This window comes from Ammospiza caudacuta, chromosome 1 (genome assembly GCF_027887145.1).
Source record: "Ammospiza caudacuta isolate bAmmCau1 chromosome 1, bAmmCau1.pri, whole genome shotgun sequence".
In the NCBI taxonomy this organism is placed as follows: domain Eukaryota; kingdom Metazoa; phylum Chordata; class Aves; order Passeriformes; family Passerellidae; genus Ammospiza; species Ammospiza caudacuta.
The window spans coordinates 48,252,114-48,277,922 of NC_080593.1; the positions used below are offsets into that span (position 1 = coordinate 48,252,114).

The 25,809-nt window shown below is 38.7% G+C and overlaps 1 protein-coding gene across 2 annotated transcripts in view; it reads right to left on the bottom strand.

Moving 5' to 3' along the window:
* Positions 1-25,809, bottom strand: part of ELMO1 (engulfment and cell motility 1) — a 303,889-nt gene that overhangs the window by 165,010 nt on the left and 113,070 nt on the right. For both annotated transcript variants that reach the window (XM_058803529.1, XM_058803519.1), the window contains exons 11-14: positions 25,121-25,199; positions 21,375-21,425; positions 19,807-19,929; positions 18,353-18,484 (exon numbers count right to left, since the gene is read on the bottom strand). In XM_058803529.1, the coding sequence (XP_058659512.1) occupies positions 18,353-18,484; positions 19,807-19,929; positions 21,375-21,425; positions 25,121-25,199 (385 nt within the window). The remainder of the gene's footprint in view (positions 1-18,352; positions 18,485-19,806; positions 19,930-21,374; positions 21,426-25,120; positions 25,200-25,809) is intronic.

The window sequence follows — 25,809 nt, forward strand, 5'->3', positions numbered from 1 at the left end:
ACAATCTGTCTACCGAGGTAACACCGGGGACAGCAATTTCTCTCTTCCATCTTCAATTACTCGCTTACTCATTTTCTTCATCCTTTTAAATCTAACCCACTATTCTGTGGGCTGGGAAGGAAAGCAATTACCTTCCTGATTCTACAGCACCTCTGCAAAACCTTACCCAGATCAAACTGGGAAATCATAGTAGTAAATACGTGGATGTTTGTTCCTCAGAACTCAGGACAAGAAGAGTGGGAACTTTTAAAGTGAGATTTAAGGTGAATTATGAATTGACAAACTGATGCTAAAAGTATCAACGAGCACAGAGATTCACCATTTACCCCTTCCCTAAATAAACCTTAAGTTTTACAGGCAAAATGTTCCCATCTGTTCATTTGCACAAGAATTACAAATAAGGAAAAATACTACATTAAACCAACATTTGTGAAGAGGTAGTCAGCTAAAATTCTTAATGAGGAAATATTTTTGTCTTTTTATTTAACAGCACTGTATTCAAAGGGATGATGATGTTGCACACCACTTCCATCATCACACTTAATGAGATATAACAGTGACTTGGGAATTTTCAGCCTCTGTGTAATCAATGGAAGCAAGAACTAGCAGATTTGTTTTTCTCTTGATAACTACTTAAATATGCAAATGTGATTTTTTTTTCTTCCAAAACCAATTTTTTTAATTTACAACAGAACTCAGTGCTAGAATGAAAATGTATCAGGAGGATTCCTGAATTAAAAAAAAATCTACAAACAAAACCACAAAAAACCCCACACTCCAATGTAAGTAAGAAGTATCCAAAGCTCAGTAACTGCTATATATTTGAAAGAATATGAAGAAAATAATTTAAGATACTTTCAGTGCAAGTCATTTAAACCACATTCCCATTATTCCACCACATATAAAGAACTCCAATACATTTCTACTGGATATAATTTTCATGAAGATTTAAAAATTATATCTACATACAATGATGGTGGTTTTTCCTTAAACTCATTTCTAGGTCTTTTTAGCTTTGTGTTTTGGCAAATATTCGACCATTTCTACTAGCAGGTAAAAATTTTGAGGTCTGTTTTTCTTTTTTGTTGTTATTGGTGTGACAGCTTTTGGATACATATTAGTAGACTACAAATGTTATCCTCCAAAAATGAAACACATTCCTATCTAGATAACGTGTTAATCAAAAGACCTGCTGGATCAAGTTTGACCTCACCAATATAAATCTGACCCTCTCAATAGCAAAGAAATTTCAAGTACATCTGCACATCATTTGCCCTACAAAAGATAAAAAAGCAGTAATTTGACTACTGTATATCCTTAATTCATTGAGCTAGTATGTAATCTAATGTAAAGAACAATAGAGTTCAATGTATGCCACCATCAGAAATCTGTCCCAGTTGTGTAAAGATGCTATAGTGGTAAAACTTGTAAAAATCTGAATGTTAAGGAGGTGCAATTAAATCACCTAAAAATCATTAAATAGACCATAACAGGCATGTCAAAAGCACTACATATTTTCAATAATGAATAAATTATACATTATCAAGCAAGACAAAAAGCTTTGGCATAATTCTTTGTACTTTACACATGCCTATATTATGTGGAGCTAATGGTTCAGATTCCAAAATCTTAAACCCTACAGTCTGCCAATAATTTGAAAGCCTAGAAGAATCCAAAATGACTGCTTTAACTCACATGATCACATTTTGTCCAATGCATAAAAACTGTGAGCCACCTTTCAGGTTTTATTTCAGTTTCTGAGGGCAGATTTTAAAGTTAGATGCATGTTTAGCACTTCACAGATTATTGACCTCTTACTACTGAACTAATGTTTACTGGGCAAATGTAGTTATCAAGCAGTAACACATCATGTACTCTTTCAGGGATATATAGAATGAATCAATGGGTTGTGGTCATTTCAATTAAATTTTTTCAGCATGGAAAATTACTTTCAGATATCTCACCATATCCACTAAGTTTACAGAAAATGGAATAAGCAGTCAAACATCCAGTTGCAGATATAGCTGGGACTGGGTCAAAAAACTAAAAGCCACGCTAGTTTATTTACTGAGATTACCAGATCATTTTACAGCCAGACCCTGCCAGGTTTCCTGTCTAACCTGACTTTTTGGGCAAAGTCAATCCACTTTAGATTAAACGGCTGCCGGATGAGATGTGAGCTAATCCAGATGGCTTTCGCTGCAGGGAGTTAGGGACCCTTCCCATGAGACCTCCTAGAGGCTCAGCTGCAAGAGTGTGAAGCAGGTGTCCCTCCAGCCAGGGCTGCTGGAGAGCAACCAAGAGCTACAGCTTTTCAGAAAGCTCCAGCTCTCACAAAATCACCATGGAATATATTACCCACGTCCTGGCCAGCAAGCCACTTTTGTATTGTTTGAACTACAACACTCATGAAGTACACTGGGAAGAGCTGGCACACAGTACCCCCAACCTCAAAAGAACTACTGTTATAAATATGGGCTTTTTTATGACTTTGGAATGTGCTGGGAGATGATTGCTTTAATTTTACCAATGCCATTAAAGCAGTCTGCCCTCTCTATACAGATAGAAACTAAGGCATGAATTCTCATCCTGCCCAGCAGGAGAAATAGCAAGCTAGCAAGAAGAGAGCTATGTGAGAAAACAGTGTGAACAGTGCTAGCGGGAACAGCAAGCCAAAGAAATTAATCTATCTACACTTGAATACTGCAAATGAACACAGATTAAATGTTTGTGACTAGACAGAAGTCATACCCACAAGACCCAAAATCTACCTCAGCAATTTTATCTCTGTGACTCCTATTATATGTGTCAATTAGTTAGACTTAGTGTTCCTAAGTCAAATTTTATCATGAAAACCTTTTAAGTTTGGGAAAATTTAATGCCTGTTAGGTAAGGTAGACTGTGACTTCCACTCATTATTTAAGCATAATGGCTCCATAATTCAGAAGAAATTCGGAGCTCTTCAACAAATGTTTTTTAGAAAACTTAAGGAAAAGATACAAAATAGTTAATGAGTGTACATATATATTTTAGCATAAGCTCCAAACAAATTAGTTACATTGCCTATCAATAAGGAAAAAAAAATAATCTCTATACCTTTTTATTAAGTAAAATGAAAAGTTCAAAATCAAATTGTGCCAAATCTTGGGCTCCTTGAATTGGAATTTTCCAAGCCTTAGACTACCACAAGAGCATATTTTAGTTTTAGATTGTTTTAGTTACACTCCAGGCAGTTTTATCTAAACTTTTTGACATAACACTTGCTTCTGAAATTTAAGGTGCAAAACAACTTTCAGTTATATTTCCTTTTAAAGGAAAAAATACTTAAATTATAAGCAATAAAGTAAAATCAAAGTCGGTCAAGTAAAAATAATCATTAGAGGAAGATTATTTCCTGAGGATGTGCATCTACAGGGAGGTCACATGTGAAGCAGCCAGTTTTATTGCTGCAGTGGCCTCTTTTTTTTTTAAGTCATCACTAAAGAGTGAAATTCTGAATTCCTTCCTGCTGCAGCAACTATCATCTCCAGGAAAGGATATGATGCCTGTGTACAATGGTAGGCACAACCAGAGAACAAGAAGATTGACACTCCATTTGAGCAGTGAATTATAGTTTTCTTGGAATTTCATGACCAGCAATGGCAGTGGTGGCTGGGGACATCCCAGCATCTCTACAATCCATGCTGCTTTGAGAACAGTGAGCTTGGAAAGGAACCTAAACTCAATGCCAAGCATCACAAGGTAAGCTGCAGATCTATATCAGCTTACCTTGTGATGCTTGGCATTGAGTTTAGATATTTCTGTAGAAAGGTTGTGTGATTTTGTTTTTCAAGCAAGCTGGGTCAAACCTCTGTCATGTGCAAAAGGAAAGGCCCAGGCTGTGTTTAGTTCAAATACAGTGGAGAGAAGTCAGCCCTATGTCTGAGAAAACCCCAGTTCAAAATTAATCATCCCTGTGAATCTACTGGCTGCTTGGCAGCCAGATACAACAGCTGTCCAAATTTAAAATGGAAATTTCTGTCCCAGAGCTCTGGAAAACAGAACTGGAATGGCATTTGCAGCCAGGCATATGGACCTGCAGAGCTGGGTGAAAAAGCCAGCTACCATTTAGGAGCTCTGTGGTTCACGCACTGACACTTCTTTTATTACCAGTGATCAGGTCAAGCTTCTAATAATTGCAGAGGATAAGATGAAAACTAATTTACAGCAAAGGAACTGTCATCATATGTGGTATTTTAGCTACCTTTGGATGGACGTTCCCAAGTACAAAATTACCAGCTATACAGTCAAATCTTTCCCCTGCTGGAGGAAAGCAGCCAGGCGCTGTAGGTGTCAGGGGAAGATTTGGAATACAAGATCAATCCCTCCTAAAACCTTTGAGTTCATATTCTGCCTTAAATCAGCAATAACCTATGCCCATCCTGTAGGATACCCTCATCTGTCCTCAATATCAAAGTAATAAAAAAAATATACAAACAAAAAAATCCCCAAAACAAACCACAAAGATTAAAAAACCCACTGGATCCATTCACTAGAGAATTTCAGTTCCCTTGAACTTCAGTTCCATTTTTCTTTCCCTCCCTCTCCAGGAATGTGAAGCTCTTCTGATTAGAGCTGGGCTCTGCAAAATGCTGATATGTGTTGCATGTCTGGGTACTGTTCTACTGTTCTGCTCTGCCTTCATTCTCCTCCAGACAAATGTCACAAAGAGGATGCAGCTGCACCTCTAATTATCCCAAATAGGGAGATTTTTTTTTTTAATATAAGGAATTTTTAAAAGAAGACAAATCTCTACTATTCTATGATTTTAGGTGTGCGCTGTGTAACAAACGGACTACATTTAACTACCAAAATATTCAGAATTTAGATATGAAGGTGTTTTTAATTTGGGGAAATAAATGGGTTATTTAAAAATAAGGTGCCTTTCTCCCCTTGTCTTTGAATTTATTCTCAGGCCTCAGTTAATGAAATCTCATATTGAAAAAGAATGTTTGTAAGTGAAGAAAATCAAAATATTTTGTGTGCTTTGCTATTTACCATCCTTTAAATATTACAACATGTAAAAAAACCTCTTGAGGAATGAGACAATGAGGAAAAAACAATATGCACATGTAAGTAACACACATATCTGTTTGCATGCATGCATACACTGAAAAACTTCATAAACCTAAATAAAATATTTGCTGTAATTAACATTAAATTGAATTTACACAGTTTCACAAAACTACCATCATTTAATACTGAGTGAGGGTTTGTCTAGAATCATTTATCTAAGCCAAGTCTTGTGAAGCAGACAAAGCCAACACAACAAAAGCATTGAGATGTCATTATATCTGACCAGTTTTGTGGGGTATGGTTCTCCATGGTTTATTTTCTATGCAAATTCTGAGACATGTAGTACATAATATCCAGAGAAAGACATCCAAGGTCCATCCACCTCCCAGTGAAAGAGTCAGAAAATAATTCTTCTGTTAAGAAATAAACTATTCAGCCCAACTACATTCAAATCCATGGAGCTTGCCTGCCCCCACGAGTTCACAACTGGGATGCACATGGCAAAGAAAACTATTCAGTGAAATCATAGATAGTATATATATATAAGAGAAAAAAAAAAAAACCAACAGAAATGTAGTACTCCATTTTGACCAACTTTAAATTAGCACATTTACATTTGTTAGTGGATTTTCTGCAAGAGAAGCGTGCTCTTTCAAATCACAAAGATTTTAATACTTTTATTTTACAAGTTTGCAATTGAAAATACTGGAAAAGGTATAAATACTAAAATACCAACCTTTTATTCCCCCTTCTTGAAGCAACTATCTTCATTAAGCAACTGATGTAAAGGATAATTCCTTCAACTAATACTTACAATAAGCACAAAATAATGAAATAAATAATTAAAATATCAAAGCAGAAATGGAATGATGTTATACAGAGCCACACAGACACACAATCACAGATATTTCATTCTGGTTAGTTTTAACTTTGTTGTTGAAGTGATACTGCAAGGTCAAAGAAGCTCAGTGGCCCATCAAGATTTTTTTCCCTTTCTTTTAAATCTGTTCTCCTTTGGAATGACTAAAGCTAAAAGGAATTCAGCTGCATATGATAAAAAAACCTGGTTTAGTAATTTTACCACTGTTCAAGTTTTTAGATCCCCATAGATCCGGACAAGTAGTCCTGGGAAATCACATGCAGCTGCATGGTAAACAACAACAGCAGCTTTAACATATGGATTTTGTGGTCTCTCTTTCTGGTCAGTATAAAGATGTGTCTGACCCAGGGACCTCATCCTGTGCGTATCAGCTCAGATGAAAAGCACCAAGTTTATACAAAATTAGTAATTCTCTACTGCACAGATGTCATCAGGTCTGCCTTTCCTGGTTAGAACACAACCTATTTTCCTTAATAAGAAAAAATTCCTCAAGTTTTCTCCAAGCCATTTAAAGCTGCATGCCTCCAAACAGCAGTAATTCTCTTGCAGTCTTCTGTTAGAACCCAGGATCCACAGACAGAAGACTGGCAATGAAGAAAAATTGTACTGTCTTCAGGATTTACAGATAACTCTCAGGTTTTTTTGTCATTCTTGCATATTTATTCCACATGCAATCACACTTGGCTGAGAAGATGTGATGCCCCCCAACAGCATCTGCCCCTGTGGCCAGAGGAGATCACCCCTCTCTCTTGGCAGGGCACTCACACGTAGGGCAACTCTGGAATCCTTTGAACCCTTCAGGGAAATCCCCAGGGCCTTGCCTTGGAAGAATACACCACAGAGTCTCTACCTAGGCTGAAAGAGAAGACTTCCCCCATGAAGCCTTGCATCCCATCCCAATTCCTTTCCCCATACGTCCCAAATTCTCCCTTCCCTGTTTCCTCATTGGTTGTGGTATCCCTGGTGGCTGGCCCTGTCTTCCCAGTGGATCAGTGCCCTTTGCCCTGCCCTTTGTATCGTCCCTGCGCCCTCAGGCCATTGGCCACTGACCTCTACTTCCCCCTGTGCAGAGCACATGGTTTGAGGTTTTGTCCCTGATTTCCCTTCAGCATGCTGGAATAAACCTTCACTGGAATTTATCATACAAAAGGCCCTTCTGCCTCTCTTCACTGAGCTAGCCATGGCCAGTGTGGTCCGTGTGCTTGACTGCTTTGCCTGAATGCTTACCCAAGTGGCTTTTCCACAGGAGATGCTTGTTGGGAAATAGCTCACAGCATCCACCATCTAAACCCCACACTGCTACAGGCAACCAGGCTGCTCCCCTGCTTGTGCCTAGCTGGCATCTGCCCACACATCCTTGCACTGCTCAGAGTGGTCCAGGGAGATTTGGTTGAACCACAAAAGAGATTTGTGGTTCAACCACTAACCCTGGGGCCTACCCTGCCTCAAGTTACACCAGAGGAGATATCTCCCACCACACATTGACCTGAACATCTCAGCACATCAAAGTGTCAGTGTGAAGAGTGCAACCTTGCTGAGTTGCAAACCTCAGTGGGGAGTGCTCCATTCTACCTGCAGGAATCCTCTTTTCAGCACAGCCCTGCTCTTCCACAGCCTAGCACCAAAAACATGCTATGGCATGAAACCATGGAATGCTTTGTTTATGGCAAACAGTAGCTTAGAACTATGAAAGTCTGCTTATGGGAAAGATCACAACAGGTCACACACAAATGACCTCCTAACAGAACCAAGCATGAGAGTAATATTGAAGGATTTCTGGATTTTTGCCTCTCAGGTTTTAAAAGATATTTGCTGTTAATGCTCACATTTGCAGAATATAGTCTGAGTTGGCGTCAAGTGTAAATTTTCCTGATTATATCTATAACTAAAATATCAAAATCCTGTGTTCTACAAATTTGTAAAAACTCCTGGCAGATTAAGAAACAAACACCACCACAAACAAACAAAACCAAAAAATCCTACCAAAACTAAAAGTCCCAGTCTGCAAGAAGGCATCCCTGCCACAGAATCTACACAAGGCTGAAAAACACTCAGAACACAGGAACAAATTGTAATTTTGGGGAGGATAAACTATCTCACCAGTGACAGAGAGGAAAACATTTACAGTGCGCTGTATAACAAACCGTAGCATGCAAGCCAAATTAAGTAACCCACAGAGGTACCATTTAGCCTAAATATCAAACATCTGCTGGCATTCAACTGAGAAATGGGAATTTACAGCCAGAGCAGTTATTTCTACTGTGTCTAAGGCTGAAAAAATTGTGTCCATGAAAGTGAGGTGTTGAAAAACTTTGGTGAGCAACTGATACCTGGTGTGATACTGGTGCCCTCTGCTGTCAAATATTACACTTCAGTTACCAGATTTCTTTAAAATGAGATTCCAAAGTACTCCAAATAATATCGACATACACAGCAGGGAAACTAAGTATTTCTATCTGTAGGTGACTTATAAAGAAAAGCAATCCTGACAGACATTCAGTCTTACTGCAAAGAGAAGATCTAAGTATGCTGTTAGAAAACCTTCTGTGGGATTTCCACATTGAGCTTCATGCTGTAAAACAATCTAAAAGATTAATCTAATAAATTAAAACATTTCTTTGTTTTTCAACAAGCAAAATGGAGACTTCAAGTGAAACAAAGCCTTTGTGAGTTTGTTTTTTGTTTTCTTTTTTAGCTTATTTTTTGGAAATTTTCAGACTGATTTATTTCCATATAGATTCAGAAAAATTACCTGTAGAATTAACAACAGGCTTGCAGATTGCAGCTCCTCCAAATGTCAGTATAGACTAATAAAATCATTAGTTACATCTTTAGTACCATCATCAGTTCATTTATATATCCTTACTCTTCCATTCTTTTTTTCTTTTCTTGTACTTCATGTATTTTGTTCACCTTTCTCAGACAGCCTTCAGCACCTTTGTTGCGGTTGCTCTGCCTGAGATCTATCAAGCAGCAATGTCCATCAGGAAAGCAAGATGTCAGAAGCAAAGGGAAACTTGACAAAAATATCTAAATTACTGGTAAATCTGGTTGTGCCATCTGCAGTTCAACTTGTCTATCACTTTCCATTTTTAAACTTTAATTTCAGATACTTCAAAATTATTTTAAGTGGCAGAAGAGAATACCTAGCATTTTCTTTCTGTGCATAAGCCTTGGCAAGTTTTAGCAATTATTTAACCTTTTTTAGGAATGTTTTATTAAGCACTGCATTGCTCTAACTAAATCAATTTTTATGTAATTGTTTGTCAAAATCCAAGCCCACTCATTCTATGCAAGGAAAACTTCTAAGACTTGCTCTTGTGTAAGTCTTGAAATTCCTTTTGAACATGGGCTGCATTTGGCTGCATTATGAGTGCTTAGGATTAACTGAATTTAACAAATCTCTTTGGAACACACTTTTTCTGAAGTTGTTGCCTCTCCTGAGCATTCCCTGGCCCCAGCTTCTGGGCTTAGAGAAAAAAGCAAACCAGGAGTGGAGTGGAAAGAGAGGGTAAGTAGATGGGTACAGAGAATAGTGAGAGGTGAGTGTCAAAGTCAGGAATTTGTAAGTGAAAAGGCTTAGAAGAAGTGCAGGAGTGCTAGGGCAGAAAGCAAGATGGTGCACACAATGTTAATAAAATTCACAACCATTTCAAACATTCACATCAACTTAGATGTTTTCACTGTTTTAAGATCAATATTACTTGAGGTCCTGGGCTGTTATTCCCAGTGATTACATCATGTTCTTGTGATACTCCTGTACACAGCAAGAGAATTACACAGGTAAAAGTTACTCTGTGAAAATAGAAATTACAGAACTCATCCTTGAGGTGTGTTTTGTCTCAAATACTTGCAAAAAAGTGTTTACGAATGTAAATACAGTCATATGAACTTTCAACTCTGTCTCTTTACTTAAAAGATTATCAAATACTGACATTGACAGTCACTATTACAACTACACTCTTTCTTAACACCAAGAAATAAATGATGATGTATGATCAGTCTGCATCTTCCAAAACTTACCTGGAAGAATAAATCAGTAATGGCTTATTTATAAGATAGCTACTGAAAGATCTTAGTTTCAAAACAAAACTACAGGAGAATGAAGCTCGCAAAGAGCGGAGAAGAGCAACCTCTGGTGGTCATAAAGGTAAAAACGAGAGGAGAAATCCAGTGTACAGTCCCGTCTTATCCCACTGTACCTGCATTAGGGGAATTTCAGTGCCAAAGGACAGAACGTGGGGGTTTTTTTACCTGGACATACCATCTGCAAATTTAACTCTGATAAATAAAAGGATATTCAAATCTTATGAAAGCTATGTATTACAATGAAAGGAGAGGAGAAGAAGAATTACCTTTCTGGCAGAGTGCTGTAAGACATGGATTTTGCTGTGCTAAGGTGCTTAATTATTAGCTGCCACTACTAAATGACAAAGGGTTTTACTTTAGGAGGAGCCATATTTACATAAAGAAATATGGCAACTGACCTGAAGGTCTGGCAAAACAAAAGCTCAGCAAAACAAAATCTGTTCAGAGTTGGGTTTTTTTCCACAGCAACAAGTGATTTCACAAGTTTTGAAATAGTAGATAGAGAAAAAGAGGGTTGTAGGAGTAGGAAGAGTGGAGGTGGATGGAAAACTACTAATAGCTTTCAGTAGTACAGACAATCTGTCATCTGTGCTGTTCTGCTGTTAAGCCAGCAATTAAATCTTATCAATCTAAAATTTAAAAAGGATCAGGTCTAAATTTTAAAAGGATCAGATCTAGTTTGACACATATGTAGCACTGTTCTAAAAATATTCTTCTGCCACTGCCAAAGCCAACAGGAAAATCTAAATGTAAGGATTCATTGCTTTTATTATAGTTCAAAAGCTTTCCCAAAGGATAAAAACCTACAATCACTGCAGAGTATCATCTATCAAAAGAAATAACAGGGAGATGAGAAGTAAATAGCTGCAGACAACAGCTCACAGTCTTTGTGATGAGTTTTTCAGCATTTTAGACCAGTTCCAGATTTCAGTCTCAAATCACAAAATCTCAGCTTCCTCTTCAGGGCTTTCACGGTCCTTCAACTCATAACATTGTAAGATTTCAAATATTCAGGCCTTCCTTGTTTTAGGAAGAAAAAGGATGAACATCCTCAGGTCTTCAACAAGAATAGCTAAGTAAATGCATCACATGGTGTTTGCTTCTGTCCATCTCCCTGTCACCCACTCTCCTAAGAAAATTTTATCCTCCCTAGCCAGGCAAACTGGTACCATTAATCCAGATGACCAGCTGGAACAAGGAGGGGCTTCAGAGATGCAGCTGTCATTAGTAATTCCATAGAATTTGAGGACTGGTCATACTCCTGCAGAGTTTAGCATCCCAACTCCATGCCAGTCTTGCCCTGTGTTAACTTTTTAGAGCCCAACTCAATTGTGGATGAGTGGTAGTCAACTTTAGGCTACCACTCATCCACACCATGCAAATTACCTAGAATTCTGCACTACCATTTCACTGCATGATTTCACTTTGACTCTTTATTTTCTGCCTGACAATAATAAAGGGTGAATGACCATCACAAAACAACCTAATTCTTTATCTACTCACTTTCTATCACTGCAAATCTGAACTTTTTTTGAATATGCACACATCATCACCAGTAAACCTGTGACTCAAATCTTCAGTCAAATAATTTATCATGAATAGTAGGCTTCAGTATATCAACAGTTGAAGTTAAATTGTTCAAAACTAGGTTGCAACTATTTCATGGCCTAGAATGATAAGCAAAAGGTAGCAACCTATCTTTAGAAAAAAAAAATAATTGAACTGTGCTTGAACTATTTGAGTCAGAACCCCACACCTTATGGCAACAACAACAAAAAAATAAGGAATTTTGCCTATTGATCATTTAAGAGGTGGGGCTCATTGTGCTGACTATTATTACGATGGTCAATACTTCCTATTTCTAGGTACTGTTACCAGTTTTTAATGTCTTGGACAGAATTTATTAGGCAAATGAAATTTTCACACTGAGACAAAGATTAATATTTGGTCCATGTGCCTAAACCTACTCCATCCATTTCTGAAACACAGGAAAAATGCAATTTGTGTCTGTCTTTAGAAAGTCCTGACAACTTTCAGTGCAAAAGTTGGAAATGGTTGAGCAGGCTTCATACTGATGGAGGAACAAACAGGGTAAGAGGAGGAGGTGGAGAGAGGGACACTAGGAAAAATCCAGAGGAGAGCCACCTCATGAGGATGCAAAAAAGGAAAGAGAGGAGAGGAGAGGAGAGGAGAGGAGAGGAGAGGAGAGGAGAGGAGAGGAGAGGAGAGGAGAGGAGAGGAGAGGAGAGGAGAGGAGAGGAGAGGAGAGGAGAGGAGAGGAGAGGAGAGGAGAGGAGAGGAGAGGAGAGGAGAGGAGAGGAGAGGAGAGGAGAGGAGAGGAGAGGAGAGGAGAGGAGAGGAGAGGAGAATCAGACAGGCTGGAAGCAGATAGATCCAGCTGGATATCAAAATGCAACAAAGAGCCCAAGGGGAGTGGGAACTCAAAACCAAAGATTAGGGAAAGAAATTGAGAGAGAAAGGCCAGAGAAGCTATGAAGTTGGAAAGCAAAGCATGATAGCACAGCACAGGGAACCTCCAAACTACCAAAGCTCAGTGCATAAACTCAGAAACAGCCTAAAGACAGAGTTAGCAAAACACAGAAAGGAGGTGTGGTGTGCCAGCCTTGGCCAGCAGCCATGCACACACCCAACTGCTCGCCTACTCCTCTCTTCAACAGAGCAAGGCCGGGAAAAGGATGGAAAAGCTCACTGGCCAAGATAAGCTCACTGGCCATTCTTAAATGGAGACTCTTCCATCATGGGCAAAACAGACTTGACTTCTGTAAAGTCAAAGCAATTTGCTGCCAGTTAAAACAGATTTGAAAAGTGAAAACAAACACTAAAACAACACCTTTCTCCCATGTTTTCCCAACTTAATCCTTCACTGTCAAATCCTGGGGCAGGGCATGGAGGGGCACAGACACAGAGGATGCCATGAAAATGAGAGAGGGGGAAAAGAAGCTCCCAAGTGAGTGCAAGGAAATTACACCCACCAGAGCTCTACTAGGTAGGTTGAAGAGGACAGCACTTAAAGGCTGGAGTCATTTGAGTTTGTGCCTCTTGCAGGTAATGATTGCAAGGTATTCATTACATTATTCCAAATTATTTTCCCAATAACCTTCTTTCAGTAGAGTCAAGGGACTCCATCTGGGGAATATATCAGGATGGCAAGGAGGTTACTGTGGACAGTCAGCTAATGAGCTATTCTGACACAATGAGAAGCACCACAGAAGAACCTATGAGAAAACTCTTAGTTCTTATCTTCAAAGTGCTACTTGGACACTGTGCTGTACAACAAGGGATTTTTGGAAAAGATAAAGATAAAAGACGTAAGATAAAGTAGATTAAAGGTAAGTAGCTTAAGATAAAACTAAGTAGCTGCTCATCTGAGACATGAAGAAGAGAAAAAAATACAAGTCTGAAAGAAATCTCAGAAGCTCCCCAGGCCTATATTTTGCCTAAGGCTAACTCTCAACTGTTTTTGAAGCTTCTTTCCAAAACTTTTTGGACAAATCCTCAAAATTATCAGTGCTGGTGCTGCTTCTCCTCATATTAGAAAGTTTTTGCAATGTCTAACAAATCAGCTATGCAGCCATTTAATCATCTATCTAATTATTCATGCCTTTCTTCAGACTGCTCTAAGCAACCTTGGTTGTTGGTGTTTTTTTTCTTTCACACAGTCCTCACACGCTTTGTTTCCTGGACCCATCATTGTGAAATATATAAAATGTCACATAATAATGATAATAATGAAAGTACATTCATTATTTTTATAATGAATTGATCTCCATCTTTAAAGTTGTGGCAAATTTTGTCCCCAGCATTCCAATTAAAAATCTCTCCTATAAAGAAGTTGCCATCACTGCCTTTTTCCTTACACATGGCTTCCTCCCTCTCAGCATTGGCACACACACTTGAGATTTCCACAGCATTTAGGCTGATTGGCTAAAAAGGCAATTTTTTAAAGTCAACTCCTGTAAGACATCTCCCTCATGACTGCAGGAGCCTCACCCTCTGCACACAACCTGCATTTAGTCGGTCCACAAGCCACTGCAGAGTTCACTGAAATAATATAATGTTCTATATGATGTCTAAGAAATGCAAAAAATGGCCTCAACAGTTCATATGTTCTGAAAATATCTTTCCAGATAAATCCTAGCTAAACATTCAATTTTTTTTTCTGGCTACATTACCCTTTTTTGTGTCTATATTACACAGTCTCTCTTATCTTTTCCCACAGACAAGATACTTGCCTGCAGATGAAATTCTTGCCAGGGGTCCTAAATGAACACCATTGCTCTTGATATGACTGCGTAAAATGACATTATTTCTGTTTCTATTTTGTAATCCAAAAGATCATCTTATTTGTGAATAACATGGTGATTCTTCCATCACTGCTTCACATATTTGTTTAATCAGATTTCTTCCGCACACGTCAACTTTCTTAGGCCACCACCACAAATATCCTGCAAGCAAAGCCCATGCCTGACTTTTAAAGAACACCCCACCATTCTCAATTTTCCTTTAAATTGTCACCTTCTATCAGAAAGTTTCTTACTGATTGCATGGCTCTTTCATTAAGTCACATTTAATTCTGCTACACTAGCAAATTCCAATTTAGCACAGCAAAATTTTGAAATCACTCACTTTCCATGTTGGCTTTTTCATTTATACAAACTATTTATATTTAATGGAAGGAAATCAAAACAAAACAAACAAAAAAAAATTCTCAGAAGCTCTACACACTTAAAACTTGAGAAAAACCCTTCTAGGATGAGATTGAGTTGTTTTTTCCAATATGTTAAGTTTCTTATAATTTGTTCAGAGCTGCCTATAAACACATTCATTTCAACATCTCAATGAAGAAGTATGATGAAAATATAAAGGATTATGAGGTTTCTTGTAACTATTTTCCACCTCAATTATAGGAATTAAGCTTACTCAAATACAAGGGGGAGTATTGAGGCTATTTAATGTGCAATTGACTCAGAAAATAATAAATAATTCAATAGGGTGGAGTGCATCCCAGATCTCCTAATTGGGTAATTTTTGTTGCATTCATCAGCATTTTAATAAATCTCACAACTGTCTCATCTGAAAATCTCTTCACTTGGTCATCACAACCATCTGGTGAGGTCCTGTGGTTGCTTTAGCTGAATGAAGGTTTCTAACTATGCAGTTTTACAAATTACATTGTAAGTTTCTGAAACCATGTCTCGACTTTGTCTCTTTTTCACATTACATTTGTAGTGGGGCAAGGCTTTTTGATGTGGCTGAGAAAAATAAACAGAATTCTTGCACATCCCATACAGAAGGAGAACAAGCAGTCCAGGAACAACTTAATAGCCAGACATGGTTTTACTCTCTCCCTTGAAATGAATATTTAATCAGCTCAAGAAATTGGCTTCCTGACCATTGGCACCAGTGGAATGATGACAGCATTCCAAGTCAGACTCTTGTTTGGCAGGTTTCTTGTGCCTCACAGCTGAGGCAGAGGGGAGGCAAACCTCACACTGCTCAGATCATGATCAGTTTGGTAACATAACTCTCTACCTGCAGCTGAAAGCACTGAAGACATTTTATTGAAAAGGAGCAGATGGGGTGAAGGCAGCTGGGAGTCAGAACGCTGCCCCTGTATGAGGCTGAGGATGAGCAGCCAGGTTTCACAAGGGGTCCTGCTCCCTTTCCCAGTCCTGTGGGGAAGGTAATACTACTCTCCAGCTGTTAAAAAGTCGTACCTGCAGTGTCATCTGGATTCTTAGCTCAAAGTAAAGCTTCTGCACAAAAGTAGAATAACTCTCCTCACAGTTCACTGTTGTTGACATTTTTATTTCTTGTACTTTGCCTCACCATACTGCTACTAGAATAACCTGCCTCCCATTAGGGCTCTTGCTATGATGCTTCTTTCAAAGCTTACTTTCACATACTGCTTCTTATCTCCCACTGTGCTTCCCTACATTTTTTCACTGCTTTAATCCCAGTTCCCATTTCCTCTTAAACATTGCTCCCCATCCCCTTTTGAAAGGCTATCATAATCAAATTGTAAACAGTGCTGCAGTTACCCTTGACAACTGCCAGAGTGTTTTCAGTAGGCTTCCCAATGAACAGCTCAAATGGGAGTAATGAAGCTGAGGGATGAGTCAACAAAAAAAAAAAAACAACCTCACACTGAGCTTCAAAGGCTGCTTCAAAGCACTAGTTTTGCTATCATGCCTGCAACCCCAAAATGCCAAGTTCCTCTGTTCTCATCTATTTACTTGATTACTCCTTACAGATACAACAGCACTGATCCAGTGGTAATTTTTTCCTCATTCATCAGTAATGAAAACAGCTATCAGAACACTGAAAAGCTCTACCCAGTTCCTTTGTGGTTTCAGGAGAATTGAGCCCTATGCCACAGAGCTGGGCAGAGCTCTCAAACTGCACAGCAAGCTCCAGTTTGCACCAAGAGTGCTGAAAACCTCTCTGTCTGTAACTGTGGCTACTGTACAATATTCAGTGTATATCTGCTACGCCAACAGGACAGTAATGGATCACAGGAGATATGAAGCATACCTTTTTACCTAAGGAGAAAGAAAACTGCATACTAACCTAGAGTGAGCAATAAATCAAGATATTAATTCACTGTACACGTGCACGCTCTGTTTCCAGAGGGGGAAAAATACACATTATTAGTTACTATAAATGTGTGCATTGGTTTAGCCAGATCGTGCTCTGCTCCCCAACAGGGTTTAAGGCAAGCCCAGAACTCCAATTCACCTGATTAAGTCAGGGTACAAGAGATTCTGCATCCCATACTCACAGATTGAAGGACTTTAACCAAACAAAACACAAGGTCCTATAAGTGAGACCATAGAGTCATACCTCAGATTTATTGTTCTCATAAATTCATATTATTGCTAACAAACCACAGTGACTTTACAGGGCTGTCACAGATCCACTAGGCAATGCCTGTACATCCAGGATATCATTAAAAGTTAGATTCTAATGGTGGCATGTCATGCAAAACTACATGCTTAAACTTAAGGTATTTATTTCTTCCAGCTAGAATAATGGAATTGTTTAGGTTGGAAAAGACCTCTGAGATAATTGATTCCAACTGTGCTATGATCACCACTAATCTGTGTCTCTAAGAGCCACATCCACACATCTTTCAAACATCTCCAGGGTCTATGACTCAATCACTTCCTTGGGCAGCCTGCTCCAATGCTTGACAACCCTTTCCATGAAGAAATTTTATGGAATATCCAATCTAAAACTATCTTGTCCTGTAATCTTGTCCTGTAATCTGGGAGAAGAGACTGATCTTCACAAGGCTACTACACTCCTTCTATGGAGTTGTAGAGAGCAATGAGGTCTCTCTTGAACCTGCTTTTCTCCAGGCTAAACACCCCCAGCTACCTCAGCTGCTCCTCACCAGCCTTGTGCTCCAGACCCTTCACCTGCTTTGTTACCCTTCTCTGGACAAATTCCAGCACCTCAGTCCCTTTCTCACTGAGCACAGTACTCAAGGTGTGCCCTCACCAGTGCTGTGTACAGGGTGACAATCCCTGCCCTGGTGCTGCTGGCCACACTGTTGCTGATCCAGGCCAGGATGCCATTGGCCTTCTCGGCCATCTGGGCACAGCTGGCTCATGTTCAGCCAGCTGGTCACTGACAACCCCAGATTCTTTTCCTCTGATCACCTTTCCAGACAAAATTCCCCAGGTATTGTTCACTGAATGGGGTTGCAGGACCCAGCACTTTACTTAATCTCATACAGTTGGCCTCAATTATCCTCCACACACTCCAGGAATCTCCTAGAATATTTCCTTTCCGCTCTATCATATTTCCAGCTGACAGCTGATAAGTCCAAAGTACCCCGTGAGAACAAGGGTTAGAGATCTTGAGACTTGTCCCAGATGCTTGTGGTATATTTTGCCTGCTTCTTTATCCTGGTTGGATGGCCTTTAACAGATTCCCATCATGAAATCTGCCTCATTGACCTTCCTCCTGGTCCTTACTCATAAAAACTCAAGCCTATTATCACCATTAACGAGCTCAGGGCAGTCAAAACACTCCCTAAGGAGTCTTAGGGGTACTCCACTACCTCTACTTCATTGCCTATCCCATGTAAAGAATTTATAGCCTCCATTCCAGCACCCTGGCTCCTGCTAAAGCTGTCACTTGGAGTTAGCAGGGTTTCTGGGGAAGGGGAGGAAAGTTATGTTTGCCATTCCTTTTAGGAAACAGACAGAAGACCAAAGTAAGAGAAGAGACTAATGAAAAGATGTACTATAATGGATGCATGCACCCACTTTCAGTGGATTATCACACAAAAATACTCACAATAAATCCAAGCTTTTTATAGTCTCGAGTGTACATAGATTTCCGTTTCTCCATGCTGCCACTGCTGTTGTTAGGTTCGGATTCAGCATCAAATGCAATTCTTCTGAGTTCAAATATGATATCTCGCTGAGCCTACATCAAAACAAGGTTGAAAAAAATTGGTTAAAATAACTGATCTCTCATTTTAACAATACCACAAAAGGTGTTTCAAAACACGGTATTCCTGCCCACTGCCCAAAGTTTTTTTGTCTAAATTCCCTACTTCATACTTGGAGAGACAGCAAGCAAGAATGACCTTGTTGTTCCCATTTTTGAAAGTCCTCACATTTATAAGATGCACACATGGGTAATTAGGTGTTGGCTTCCAGAAGCAGGACCCAAGTTAGCAAGGCCTCTGACTACACAATTTTAACCACAGAAGCCAGGAGATCACACACATTTCAAATTAGGCTGGTACGTAAGCACCTTGCTGGATGAACACAAAATGACTCAGCACTCTGCATTCATTTTGGTAACTATCCATTTTTGCTACTGCAGAAATAGGCAGGAGAGGAATTACTGCAGCTGGAAATGTCTCAAGACAGTGATAACCACACTACCAGCAATATTAACAACACTTAGTCACTCTCTATGGAAATATGCACTAATTTACTGCATGTACATTCCCAAGAGTCAAACTTTTCCATCTCAAACTTAGGAAGCATAAAATCCTACAGCATGATGTTACTTATGTTTACAACTATCTCACTCTCCCACCTTCTTTTCTTCAAATTATTGGCAAGTCTTAAGAAAACTTCAGCTTAAAAATGAAATCAGGTTCCTCCTTGTACAGGGCCTAAATGAAGGCCACAAAAAGATTAAAGAAACAAAACACATCATCCCTATGGCTCATTGACCCTATATTTAAATATCTTAGGGGAGTGTCACTTTTTGCACAACGAACAATATCAAAGTCAATGTCTGCACACAGTGAGCAATAAACAAATGAAGTACTTTATAGAATCCCAGTAACAAAACCAGGGTTTATTGTTACACAATTTAACTTCAACTCTAGTTTCAGATAGTTTCAAACAGATAGTTTCCATGCAAACATTTAATTTAGCTCTACAGAAGTACTTCTAGGGAGGACCATACACCTCTAGTGCTTCGGAGAAAGGCACAATGGAAACAAATGCTGGACAGCTGCTCAGAGTTTCTGCTCAGGAAGACAGAAAATGTACTTCACGGAACTACATGACAAGGAGAATTGCCTGGCCATTTTGTACTTTTGCACAAGGAATGAAATACCTAATGCATCTTCTTACAACCAAAAAACATAACCCAACTTCACAGAGAAAAAGAATAACTTATGTAAATGTTCCTAGCAAGTGGTTTTTTCCTCCATGAAGAGCTTTAGGTACATCAGTGAGGAGCTGCTGTCTTCCTGCTAAGACCAGATCATGCCAGACGCTTACTTGATCTTGTGGATCCATTTTTGTCATCATTCTGTCTTCCAGAAGATTGAAGGTAAGTACTTGCAGGACATATAGCTGGTGTGCCATTTCATTATTGATGGCCCTCTGTGCCCTGATCACATGCTGCAAAGAAAGAGAGACGGGCTTGAGTGAATCAGAAAACTGCAGTGTGCAGCCAGGGATTTCCATTCCTAAGTATGCGCTTGCTATGCAATAGTGTATCTATACTTCAGAAATGAAGAAAAACCAAACCCAAACAGCCAAAAAGTCTCAAACACAAACCCACACCCACCCCTAAAAATCAAACCAGAACTAGCACTACTGATTCAGGTATGTTTAAATAACTTAAGGAGACAGGACTTTACACTTTATAGGGTCTGTGCATATACTAAGAAGTAGCATTAAAAAAACAGTGCTGAGTAGTCACTTCAAAGAAAAAATAATTCCATCCCAAGAGCTTTAGAGCTCTGTATTTCATTTCTTTTTTTCCAAGAGATTATATTGAGAAAATATTTAAGAGAGTAGCTGTCTGAGCAGAAAAGTATTCAGGCTTCAGGCACAGCCAGAGAATACAGTGAATAGAGTAGCAGGGTTCAACAGGGAGTCAGCATCACACCACAATCCTGCCTCTACTAGCCAACTCCAATCTGTATGAGGAAGACTGCTTAGAAATACATTAGTATATAATGCCCTATACATGCAGAATTATCCCATTCAAAAAGCAAACACAAAACTGATGGACAATTTAAAAATTCCTGGTGTGCCAAAAACACTAAGTAGTTTTATATGGGAAACAGAAAACAGACCCAGACCTCTAAACACAGCAAAGAACACAAAGAAAAAGTCACCAAGTGAGAGCTGGATACATCAACAGATATTGTACAGTTCCAGAAAATAAAAGAATCTGTCTGCCAAAAGGCACTGGAGCATATTGTGAAAATAAATAAACAATAATTATCCTTATAATTGTTCCAAATTTTGAAAGAACTCAACCAGTATAAAAACAGGCCTTCTGAAATAAATTCTGAGGGTTTTATATGCATCAGTGAAATTATGATAGCAAATGAGAATGTGTGAGGGCCTGTTTGTTGTTTGGTTCATTTTACACTCACTACAGAGAAAGATTTTTCCCTCATTCCATTGAAGATGCAATCTACTCAAACATCAAAGGCAAAATCCCTGATTTTCCGTGAGAGCAGATGCAGGTCTTCGATATTATATTCATTAACTCTTTCATTAGCTTTAATTCATGCTTCTTGTGTAAAAGCCATGATGAATTGTGTCAATCAAGACAGAATAATCAAAAGAACCAAAAAACACAGGGGGCATTTAATACTGTATTTTCATGAAGAAACAACAATTTCTGACTGGGAAAATAACCCTTCCAAAAAGCAGTTTTGAACCCATTCAATCACCATTCAAACCTTATCTTCTATATTACAAGACTTCAAAACATATCAAAATACAAAGGCAATTAAAATGTATTAAGATAAGACCTATGAACACCAAAAATGGAGTCATATTTTCTCTCTCCTATTCAACAGTAATTTTGAAAACCATATACTTACAGTTAAGATGATGGAACGAAGCTGCTTTTGTGCCAAAATGTTTGCCATTTCCTGATTAAGTAAAAAAAAAATTTAAAAAATAGCCAGAAGCAGTTATTTTCCTATCATAGCTAGAAAAACATACTGGCCTAAAAGGTCTTGCGTTTCTGCATTGTTACTTATAAATGAAAGGAAGCAGCATATCAGCATTAGATTTGGGGTTCATAAAGTCAAAATACCATGAGAAGAGAGACCAAGATAGTTAAAAGTACATCACAAGCTGAGGGCTTTGGTGATCCAAAACCCACAGTGAAAGACTTCAGAAGAGACCTCTGTGGGTTGAAGAGAGAATTTACACGCTTGAACAAGCACAACCTTCCCCCATAAACAATACAGAATGAAGCATGGACTGGAAGCCAGCCAGGACTTTAAAACAAGATATCAAATAAAATTATTATTTACTTTGATATTTCAGCTGTTTTAAAATCAAGCGCTCTAACTTCCATTCAATAAATCAGCCTACAACTCAGTACTGTTTCATTATAGCAAATGATAATTCTCCCCTGTATTTTAGTAGCAATGTTGACATTGGTCCATTCTGGTTTTAAATTAACTTGTCTTTCTAGACCTGTCTGAAAACATTGTCAAGGTGAATATGATTTCTCTTTAATGCTTAAGAAGCTGGTCCCAACTGTCCCTGCTTCAAACTGTCCTACAATGCATAGGAGGGAATATTTTACACTTACCAAGCATAAGAGTCTAATCTTAACCATACCTACAAGAGTGTGCCCTATTTTTAAGTTCCATGAGCATTTCCATCAGTATAGAAATTTGTGTTTGTGTGTGTGAATGAGAGATATGCTTGCACATGCAGTGCATTCCTGCTAAACTTTGTGAGAGCTGGAGACTAATGTAGAATAAACACTAGTCACTTTTATATATTAAAAAAAATCCCCTATAAGACATAAAAACCGAGACTGTAACATTAAACATAAGAAGGATGGATGAACACACCTGCAGCAACAGTGTAAATAAAGCGAGTGTTAAGTGAGAACTTGCTCAGAAAAAGAAAATCATTCTTATTGTGAGATGGGAGGCAGTCAGAGATGTTGAGCTCTTTTCCTCGTACCAGGTAAAGGGTGCTGCAATAGAACATGGCAGGGATAAAGAAGGAACAAGGGACCAAAGACAAGAGAAACTCAGCTTCAGGTTTTGAGCCTTTTCTGGCTGCTCAAGTTTCAATTGCCCATAACAGCAAAGGAGCAAAGAAATGGATGATACAGATGGTTCCGTCTCTTCCAGAAATGTGCAACTGAGCTGTAGGGGGAGTGCCAGGCACACGATACACTTCAATGTTGCTTGGAACAGACTGGCTGGATTTTTGTCAAACTATGTACCCACTGTCAAATGATTAACAGGTACAGAAAATAGGATGGTATTTCTGCATTCAATGCAAAGAAAATAATAAAAAGGAAACTCTTCTAATTACTTTTTAGAAGATTATCAAATTGTTACTTCTTTCTTATAGCTATCATTTAAAAAGCTGTTATTGAGATACTGGGTTTTTTGTCACTGGACTAAAATTGATTGAAGCAACAAGCATTCAAAAAACCAATTGTTGCATCAAAATTAACTTTGTCTCCAAAAAGGCTATATTAGCAGCTAATAAGCTGCCTCTTCCAATATAAGTGCTGTCCTAGCTGATGAGAACAAGAATTATCTGACCAACTTTGCCATCTCATTTCCCATAGCAACGTCTCTGCAAAAAATGCAGACAAATGCCAAAGAAGTGTTTCAGACATTCATAGTATCATTTCAATGCTCAAACTCTCAGCTCTTTCCCAATAGACTTTTTTATTTTCTTTTTTTTTATTAATAACCTAGGTTTCTCTAGATGATTTGGTCCTTGACAGGGGCAGAAGAAGCAAAGCAACCAGGGAGTCCTCATTAAAAAGAAAAATCTTGGACTTCTTGGGTTTTACATTACAGAAACAGAGAGACAGGAAAAAAAAAAAAAGTGAGGGGAAAGAATTCAGACAGCAGTGCCAATTTAAATCCCTTCCTTAATTGCAGAGCAGCCATCCACATCATGCCTGTAAGTCAGCAGCAGAGAGGGTGCCAAAGTTCCCAGAGTCAATGAGTTTTGGTGCAGCTTCTCACTTCTAACAATATTAAGTAGTGAGTGCTGAACATTAACTTTTGAGTGCTCATCAACAGATAATTGCATGAGATTTCATCACCTCGGTTCATTGTCTTAGAAAGACAGAGTTCAGTAGGAGCCATCTGTTAATGCTATTTGGAAGGCAATGGACACCTACCTTCTCTATTGTATGGTTTACTAATTAACCACAAGACAGCCATAAAGAGAAACCGAACACACTCTGACTGCACATTCTGGGTTATTAAATGCGGAGGAAAAATTTCTGCAAGTGTCAGAGCTATTATCCTTCAAAGCCAAAGCAGATCATTATCTCCTGATGATCATAAACTCCATGACTAACAGTTTTGTGTCACAGCAGCAGGTACTACAGGTGAAGTCTGTCTGGCTCACTGCCAGTCCCACTAGGTGGTTGCACTGCTGGCAAGATACAGTTTTGCTCGCTGGCATTACACTGTGTTACTGTCATTCATGGAACTCATGCCCAACTGATTAATACTAAAATCTTATCTACATCTGACACTGCTCCTCCACTTCAAAAATGACAAGGAATACTTCTCACAGAAACACAGCGGCAACTATTCACACATGCAAAAAGCAAATACTTGGGTTCCTTACAAGGATCTATTATAAACTTATGCCAAAATTGAAAGAAAAGTTTTTATTCTAATTTTTGGTTATTAGGTGCCTTCTTGCCTTAGTTATAGAAGAATGTGTTGGAGGAAGAAGGAAAAAAGGGGGTGACGGGTGGAAGAGCCTTCTTTTCTTAATTAAACCATGGGTTTACTTTTCCTGTTTGCAGTGTTAAAAATATTTTTAAGAAGAAGAAACAAAACCCAAAAAATACCAACCAAACCCCCCTGAAAAACCCTCATTAGGGCTTTGATGTTTGTTTAAACAGTCACCAGCATTTTAAAATGTAAATAAATCTAAGGAAAGCCCTTGTCAGAACTGATCAGCAACTCTCAGTGAACTTGTTCTGGACAGTAACAGTATGTCACCACAAGAATTATCATCACTGTTCCTGGTGACAGAAATGTTAAATAAATAAATGCCTAAATCTGTTTTGACACAGGCTAGTAACTTCATAAACATGGATAAAACTTCGCTATTTCATAACGCTTCACATTCCATCCCCATTTAACATCAAGTAGCAATCTTGAAATATTTCTTGATATCTGGCTCTAAAATAACACACTATAAAAAGTCACGAAATGCTTACATGGCAAGATATTTTTGTTTTCAAAAGAAACACACTTCTTAATAAAAAATCTGGGGGGAAAACATTCTACCAAAAAAACAGCCTGGGTTTACAAGCTGTGCTGGCAAAGAGTTCAGTACAATAAATACTATAGTCAGCCACAGTCAATATGGTTCATATGAGGTCACAGGGAACTACAAAAGCATGGAAGAATGCTTAATCCCTCCTAATACTGGTGCAAGATGGAGGTAGTTCCATGAAAACTAATTATATCCCAGGAGGAAAAAACAGAACTAGCTTCAGTTTGAATTAAGTGCAGGAAAAGTGTGATGGGACAACTGCAGGTATGAATATATGAAACACTTTTTCTCCCAAAGATGCATAGGTATACAACCTCCATCAACTTACCTGCCTCTTGTCATCCGGTGCTTTAAGGAAGAGTGCATTTATTACTGCAATGGTGTACGTCTGGATTTCTTGGTCTGTCCTGTTTGGAACAATGTTGTAGATGTGAGAGAAAAACACAAATGCACCTGAGCTGTAGAAATTGTTCTTCCAGCTGCATTTCAGCCGGTAGAAGTGGAGAAGCTGTTCGCACTTCATGTTAACCATGTAAGTTAGGTGACCAAGCTTGGTCATGACCTGGCTTTCTTTATTATTGAGAGAGAGATGATGTCCTGAAGGGGGACTCAGAATTCCAAAAAGGTGGAATGAACAACTCCTTGAACTGCCATTGACCTTCCACTGATCATAGCAAGAGTCTCATAACCAGTTTCTGTCAGGTGCACAACAGCTGGAGATAGGAAGCGGAATCTTCCCTAAAGGCTTTTGGAAATGAACCTGCTGATATCAAAGCTTTTCAGGTGCATTGAAAATGTCCCAGGTGGGAGACAAGCATAACTATGCACAGTAGGTTACTCTATGCTACAAGAAGCAGTTTCCATCCATTTAAGCACTTCACATTACTATTTAAGAAAAAGCCCTTTCCTTTTCAAACATACATTCACCAAAAGTTGAGCAATTTTTGTCTTACACACTTCCCAGAGTCTGGTAAATAAAACAACCCATCTGTATGTTAATTAAGCATTTCATTACCA